This window comes from Sinocyclocheilus rhinocerous, unplaced genomic scaffold (assembly GCF_001515625.1).
Source record: "Sinocyclocheilus rhinocerous isolate Xijiao unplaced genomic scaffold, SAMN03320098_v1.1 scaffold19, whole genome shotgun sequence".
NCBI lineage: Eukaryota > Metazoa > Chordata > Actinopteri > Cypriniformes > Cyprinidae > Sinocyclocheilus > Sinocyclocheilus rhinocerous.
This window is the reverse complement of record NW_015638975.1, coordinates 3,538,543-3,546,757: the sequence shown is the minus strand read 5'-3', so window position 1 is coordinate 3,546,757 and position 8,215 is coordinate 3,538,543. Positions and strand designations below refer to the sequence as shown.

Genomic DNA, 8,215 nt, shown 5'->3' with positions numbered 1-8,215 from the left:
TGGGTTTTTTTTTTTTTTTTTTTTTTTATAAATACAGCTATTACTAAACACTGTAGCTTTCTGCATTCTTTTTTGCCATTTTGAAAAAAAAATTAGCTCACAGTTTTTTCTGCAAAATATGGTTAAGTAGGTAAACACATCATCGCCTGCCATTTTTCACAAATAGGGTACAGAGTAGGGCCTGAAAGTGCTGTCAAACGATTAATCGCGATTTAATCGCATCCAAAATCAAAGTTTTCGTTTACATGTGTGTGTGTTGTGTATATTTATTATGTGTATATATAAATAAACACACGTACAGCATATATTTTGTAAATATTTGCATGCATTTAAATGCATATATTTATATTCATATATACATAATAAATATACACAATACACACATATATATTATGTAAACAAAAACTTTTATTTTGGATGCGATTAATCATTTGACAGCACTAAATATAACACAAAACATAACAATAGACTCGGTCTCAATCAATGCATCTGACATCCTCAGTAAAACCATGGAAGAGTTCCAACAACGAAACTTTCATATATTTAATATTATATAACATTAATTGTGTGACTGCTTCATTTTTGATTAAAGAATTGTATGTTGGTGGTTGCTGGTTAAATGTACAGAAGTAGCCGATCATTTGTGATGGCTTTTTTAATTTTTTCGTGCTACAGTGTGGGTGGTGGACTGGTCCAGTATAGCAGTGTGCTCACAAGGCTTTTCTCACAATCTCTGTCTGCATGGACACCTCTGCCTGAGGCCAGTCTGGGCCAGCAAAGAGCATACAGGTATTACAGAAACACCACTGATGATGGAAAATTAAATATTATCCTCTTTGTGCCTTGTATTAACAATAATCTTGGGCACTCTGACCGTAAGTGGTCAGACATGATTACCTTTTATTAGCATTTCTGAAATGCTTCTCCTGTGAACACTTGATCACATTTCATTGTGACGTAGTAACACACTGATGTAGTGAATAAAGCACAAAGTATGCTCACTCACTGTTATTTTAGTTAAGTGTCCAACCTTTTGACGACATGTTCTATTTTACTGGCAGTGCAGTGCGAGTGACCGTGTACCGTACCATTGAACTGTGGGTAAGAGTAGGAGGTGCCTCTCTGCTTCAGGCAAGCCCCTCCCACACAGAATTACTTTTCACTCATTTGATGGGTGACATCACGCCAGCATCAGAAGCAGTCAAGGTAGGTTTAAAGGGTCTTTGTAACACAAACATCATGGGGAATAAAATTAGAGATGAGCCTCCTGGGGAAGATGGGTGTGTAATCTGAAGAATTGAATATTTATATTCTGCCAGAATGCACTAAATTAATCAATTGACAGTAATATTTCATGTAAATGTTAGTCTTTTTCTTGAAAGAATCCTGAATTGCATCACGGTTTCTAAACTAAAAAAAGCAGCACAATTGTTTTCAACACTGTTAATAAGACATTTTTGAAGCATCAAATCAGCATATTAGAATGATTTTTGAGGGATCATGTGACATTAAATACTGGAGTAATGGCTACTGATTTTTCAGATTTGCTCTCATAGGAAAAAATTGCATTTCACAATATATTAAAATAGAAAAAATATTTAAAATTGTAATAATGTGTTACATTTATTGTTTTTTTTTACTGTACTTTTGATCAAATAAATGCAGCCTTGGTAAGCATGTGAAACTGACCCCAAATGTACCACATGGTCATCTTTGGGCATTGTGTCATCCTGTTTTTAAGACCACTTTTTAATCAAAATGAATACATTAAATTGTAGCCCTGCTTGAAATATTTCCATTTCTTTCTCCAATGGTTCTTTCTTTTGCTGTCTAGCTTCGTTCCGGACAACAGTCACAGTCCATGAATGACCTGATTGGTTCTGCTGGCAAGTCAGGTCCTCGTCGAACGAAAGGATTGGGAATGGGAGATGGAATATCACTACAGAGGAAAGGAGATGTGCTAGCCAATCAAGACACGTGTGTCGCTGCTCTTCGGGGTGAGCGCTCCGTGAAGATCAGTGAATTCTAAATTTTACTAGCAGAAATAAACATTTATTTACTGATGATGAATGATTCCTTTACAGCATTAAGACAGATCATTTTGACCAGTGGAACTTTGTTGAAAGAAGATCTGCATAAGGTCTGTTCATGTTTCTGTTATTTCAGATAAATAGTGTTCATATCGATATCGGAATTATATCGCATCGACCGAAATTAAGAAATATATCGTGATATCAATTTTGGCCATATCGTCCAGCCCTATTTTGAGGTCTTTTTATGTTATAAGTATGGAAAGTTGTGTTTCATGTTGCTCTTCTAAAGACTCTCTCCCTTGTTAGAGGATCCAAGACCTGGTGGTGCCTCTGTGTGTGCGTCTGCAGCAGCAGTCTCACTGTGTGCTGGAGGTTGGTGCTGTCAGTGGCCAGTATGGCAGCCCCTCTCCTCGTCGAGAGCTCTACCGCCTCTTACTGGCACTTGTGCTGGTGCCCTCTCCCCGCTGGCCTCCTCCCCTCTCCTGCGCAGTGTCTGCCTTCAGTCACGGACGGCGAGATCACAACATCATGGTGAGTGAACATCCTTGACTAAAACCTTTCTCCAAATTCTGTTGCCCAAGCCACTTTTTCAATTGGTCTCAGTCAGTTTTCATAGATGTATGAAGTCAGTTCCAGGTCAACGACATTTTTTTCACTGACGATAACGAACTAAAACTCTTTTTGAATGACAAAAACTATGACGTAAATCTATTGACATTTTCGTCAACAAATAAAAACGAGACGAAAATGTTAGGGAGGGACGATTTGGGAAGAGATTCATTCAGAACGAATCTGCTGCGTGGTTCCGAAGTTAGATGAGTATATATGAACCGGCGGGACATAAGCTAACATACATTTGCTGCACGTCGCATAAAACGTTCAAAAATGGGTTTATTCCAGCCGTGCCACGCACGTTTCTGAAGCGGCTCTTTGCTGCTTCTGTAAAGATACACGCATAAGCCTCCTTTGAATAAATATAGCCAAAATCCCGCCAAAATTCGTTGCCATGACTTATCGCGAGAGGCAAAAGGTTACGTTTTAGTCGCATAACATTGGTTAATGGAAACGCCGTCATTTCGCAATACTTTTTTATCGACATTTATAAAATATCGCCAAAGTTTTTCGCAAATCTGTAATGGAAACGCGCCTACTGAAGCATACACACAGAGAAAGCGAGTACTCTTTCGCGTCGCATGAACGGAGAATTACACACAAAATGATGTCAAATTGTCCGTTTTGATGAGTATTCACGTAAACACAGTTGATTACGTCTTAAGTGAACGTAATGCATAATTAGCCTATATAACCATTGGTATTTCATTAAAAAGAAGACCATGTTCTTGTTCTTTATGAGAAGTGGTTTTATTTAATTATAACATAAAGGCATGTTGTGTGTCACCACCGTTAAATCATTGTCTATCATGATAAAACCTTAATATCAAACCTATATAATGAGTTTGGAAATTTTAGAGAAATGCTTAATAAATGCACTGTAACTAAACCCATTAGATTTTCGCCGACTAAATTTACTGTAGATTTAACCGACTAAAACTAGACTAAAACTAAAAACAATTCAGATGACTAAAATATGACAAACTAAATGGCATTTTAGTCAAAAGACTGACTAAAACGAAATCAAAATTTGCTGTCAAAATGAACACTGGTCAGTTCCCATCAAATTCAATCAGATGATCCAGCAAAATAACCCCGTGTAGTTCATCACATTATCAAATGAACGTTCAGTTTGACAACCAGAAAGTGTTATGCGTTTCATATTTTGAACTTTTTTTTCTGAAAGAAATACCGTTTTGATATTTTGTTATAATGCAAATACATTTATAAATACATTAAATGAGGCCTAAATGTCCAAACATGTTTTGGGACCACTGTATATACACGTTACAAAGGCCACAGAGTTGAGTAAATGCATGTTGTAATAAGAGGCTGTTGAAGTCGGTGTTGACACTTAACAGCCCATTTCAGTAACACTTTATAATTAGGTTTAACTTAACATTATTTAATGCAGGTATCATGAACTAACAATGAAGAACAATTTTACTGCATTTATTAATATAGGTTCATTTATAAATATGCCGTTGCTCATTAATTTGCTTATCCTTGATACATTACCTTAAATTTATATAACTTGAAATTTTGAATGTATTAATATTAGACATTAATATTAACAACATTATATGTAATGCATAATGCAGTTATGGTTAATGAACTGAACGGTGTTGTAAAGTGTTCCCAGTATTTCTTAGGGTATCTCAGACAACCTCAAATAGACTCAGTTATGCCTATATATGTTTTCAGAATCAGAATCAGAAGAGCTTTATTACCAAGTATGTTTACACACACAAGGAATTTGACTTGACGACAGGAGCTTCCAGTGTAGAAGAAAGTACAAACATAGTGCAGACATACATGATAGTGCAGACATGCATACGAATAACACAGTAGGGATGTAATATAACACTAATATAATAAAAAAAGAAAAATTTAATAATGTACTATATACAGAAATAGAAGTATAGGAACAAAAGTAATTGTTTAGATAAATGTACAGATATGTTTATTAGTGTGCAGATATGTTATTTACAAAGTGTGCAGTTTAATATAAATATAACTGTTAGTTGTGATGGAGACAACTTTTTTCATACGTTTAAAACCAGTGATTTGTGAAATCAGTGTACCAAAATCCAGTCCTATTTGTATACATTCCAGTTTAAACAATTTAACGTCACCCAACCTGTCTGAATGCGCAAACATTCAAAAAAAAAGTCAGTATACAGTGATTGACGTACACAGACATTCATTTTGACATATGTATCGTCTCTTATGTGGCTGTTTGCTTTCACTGTGAAAGCTCATTCTGGGTGGTGTACTGGCTATGTGCTTCAAATGACGCAGGAAAATGTAACTGGAGACAGTGTTTCATGTTTACAAAGGTCTAAAGGAAAGTATTGAGAACTTAAAAAGAAACATTACACCTGGCAAACTGGTTCTTTTATTGTCTCCAAAAGCTAAATTTAGCCTATTTTAACACTAGAATAGAAATTGCCAAGTGAGCGTGGCCCTGGCATAGAGTTGTATCTGTCTGAGGTACATCACACACCTATCAAATTTCTTCATTTAGCCAAAGGAAACTTGTGCCTTCTTTTATTTAACCTCATGTCATTCCAAACCTGTTTGATTTAGGAAGGCAATTGAAAGGTATTTTGAAAAAGTATGTTTTGTTTGTTTTTTTTGTCCATGTAATGAAAGTCAATGAGGTCCAATGTTGTTTGGAGAATTTATATTTTTGGGTGGAATATCCCTTTAAGAGTTTCAACTACTGTGTCATTCTGTTCAACAATGGTGATGTTGTCTCTTTCATTATGTGTTGGCATAGTCAAATTTGTACTGACCTCACATAATGTGACTATTGGCACTTCCCTTTTTTTATTGTTTCTTTGTGTTTCCCTACAGGTATCGTCATTCTGTGCTGAAGCTCTGACTATATGCAACACCCTTATTCATCCTCGCACACCTTCAATCTCTCTCCCTCTCACCCCTCTAACTCTAAAATTAACCCCAACTGCCCCTGTCCTTGCCTCTGGCCAAAACCCCTCACTCTCCATCCCTACCCTCCTTGGTGGACCTGCAACAGGGCCACCTTTCCCTGCCAGACATCCCATGGGCTTAGGTCCCGCTACCCTGCTTGGTTCTTTGGAGAACCATCTACCTTTGGCTCCTCCGGTTCTTCCGACTCCAGCAGGCACTACAGCCACCCCAGGTGACCTGCTGCTCTCTCCAGCCCAACCGGGTGAACTGGCAGGTCTTGGAGCCCCTGAAGGTCAACGACAAGTTTTTGTCCGCTACGACAAAGAGGAGCCGGAAGATGTAGAGATCTCTTTGGAGAGCGATTCAGATGATAGCGTGGTCATCATGCCAGCGGGTATGATGATGGAGATGCAAGATGGAGCGGCAAATGCACAGTCATTGTCCCAGTCAGCAGTTCCTGCTGTAGGTGGCCTGCAGTCTTCTGCCCCCATAGTGGGTGAGGTTGGATCGGTTGACACTTCGCTATCTAATGAGCTGCCCACCTCCATTCCCCACCAGATTCTACCAGCTAATGCTAATAACATTAACTCTTTCCCTGGACCGAGCCAGACAGCCCAGCTTGTGTCTCTGGTGCCTCCTCTGAACTCAACTACGGTTTCACTCTCAGCATCACCTGCCGGACTTGCAGACTCGCTGACGGGTGGTCCGCAACTTCAGCAGATGTTGATGCAGACTTCTCCAGGTGGGCAGCCACCTACATTGGGCTTGTCTTTACAGATGCAGCTTCAGAACCAGATTGCTCAGACCAGCCGTCAGCTCCAGCCGCAGCCCCCAGCAAATGAAGTGGACCAGAACGTCATCAACATCAACAGCTCCGATGATGAGGAAGAGGAGGAAGAGGAGCTGGAGGACGAGGATGAATTAGGAGAGGAGGAAGAAGAGGAGGAGGGCCTGGAAGACGAAGAGGAGGAAGAGGAAGGCAGTGACTTCATTGATGAAGAGTACAGTGCGGACGAGTTAGAAGACTATGAGGACGAAGAGGAGGAGGATGAAGAGGAAAGTGAGGAGATCCAGCCGTTGGAGGGAGACAATGGCAGAGAGATGATGGGCGAGGAGGAGGCAGAGGTCATGATTGAGGCAGAGGAGCAGCAAGGGATGGAAATGTTCTGCATGGAGAGAGAGCGAGAAGTTGAACCAGGGATCGAGGAGATGGAGGGTGTGAGGAGTGTCTATGCAGATGAAAGAATCAAGGACAAGGGGACCATGGAGGAAATTGAGAACATTGGAGCGGTTGAGAGAAATGAACCTGTGGTTGGCAAGGATCAAATAGAGAGTCTTGTAATCAGTGAAGATGCAGAAGGCCATGAAGAGGACACCAGAGTGGAGGCGGTTGAACCTGAAGTGAAAACATGTGAGCAGGAAGTGGCAAGACCAGAAGATCCTGCGGAAGATGCTGGGCCGTCACAACAGGGTCAGGAATTGACTGTAGAAGACAAAGTTCAAAAGCAAGAACCAGAATTACAGCCCGAAGACACAACCAATCAGAGCACACCATCCACGTCTGAGCAAGAGGTGCTACAGAGTGTAGCCGAGACAGCAGAGGAAGAGGTAGAGAAAGAGAGTGGTGAACAGGGAGAGGATTCCGAAGCAAGGGGAACAAAGAGGAAAATGGAGGAACGCGAGGAAGGAGAGTCTTCTGAGCATGGCACCGAAAAAAAAAAGGTAACCGAGTAATGTCTAACCCTGGTGCTGATTTCTGAATTCTCCAAATGCATAGCCCTTAGCTACACAGGCTTGGATTGATTCAAAAAGAATACTTGAGCACCAAATTAGCATATTAGAATTTGCTGATATTTCTAGCAATGAAGACCTGAGTGATGGCTGCTAAAAAATGGCAGCTTTGCTATCACAAAAATAAATTACATTACAAATTGATAAAATAGAATAAAGATTTTTTTAAATGGTAGTATTTCACAGTATTACTGTATTTTTGATCAAATAAATATAGCATTAGTGAGCATAAGAGACGTATTTAAAAAAAATAATAATAATAATAAATAAAAAATATTTACAGACCCCAAACTTTTGAATGGTAATGTGTATTTTGGTTACCTTAGTACACTGAGAAACCCTAATGTTGTGTTCTCAGCATTACTACAAAGGCCAGCGACCTCAGTAATGACCAGTGGCGGCTCGTGGGTTTTAAAATAGAGGAGGCACACTAATTGTATTGGTCTGGGATCCCTGCCGATTATTATTATTATTTGCTTAACCACTTTAAAATGGCTTTACGTTTTCTGACTAAAAGCAACCAAAAAGAAAACGACACGCATACAGCAAGATAATATAATTTCACTTACCTGGCCTATCACTTGAAGCAAACATCCATCCCTTCTTAAAAGTCTTTGTTAAAAGAGAGCTGCCTGTTGCGCCATTTAATTAAAGGAATGTAATTTATGTCTCTGTGATGATTGGTTGATATCAGAAGGGAGGCTAGTCTCCCTTGCGAGGGTTCTTTTCTCAACACTCCTCAGCGCTGAAAGTGAACACTCGATGGTGATTGGCTAATTTTTTTTACCAACGGAGACACGAGAGCTCCGCTCTCACCCGGCCTCCCCCTCCCCTTCTCTATCATT

At 39.5% G+C, this 8,215-nt stretch overlaps 1 protein-coding gene across 2 annotated transcripts in view; it reads left to right on the top strand.

Moving 5' to 3' along the window:
* LOC107750579 (proline-, glutamic acid- and leucine-rich protein 1-like) overlaps positions 1 to 8,215 on the top strand; it is a 24,780-nt gene that overhangs the window by 15,122 nt on the left and 1,443 nt on the right. For both annotated transcript variants that reach the window (XM_016566041.1, XM_016566042.1), the window contains 6 exons: positions 676 to 789; positions 1,062 to 1,206; positions 1,835 to 1,997; positions 2,085 to 2,140; positions 2,340 to 2,564; positions 5,505 to 7,301. In XM_016566041.1, the coding sequence (XP_016421527.1) occupies positions 676 to 789; positions 1,062 to 1,206; positions 1,835 to 1,997; positions 2,085 to 2,140; positions 2,340 to 2,564; positions 5,505 to 7,301 (2,500 nt within the window). The remainder of the gene's footprint in view (positions 1 to 675; positions 790 to 1,061; positions 1,207 to 1,834; positions 1,998 to 2,084; positions 2,141 to 2,339; positions 2,565 to 5,504; positions 7,302 to 8,215) is intronic.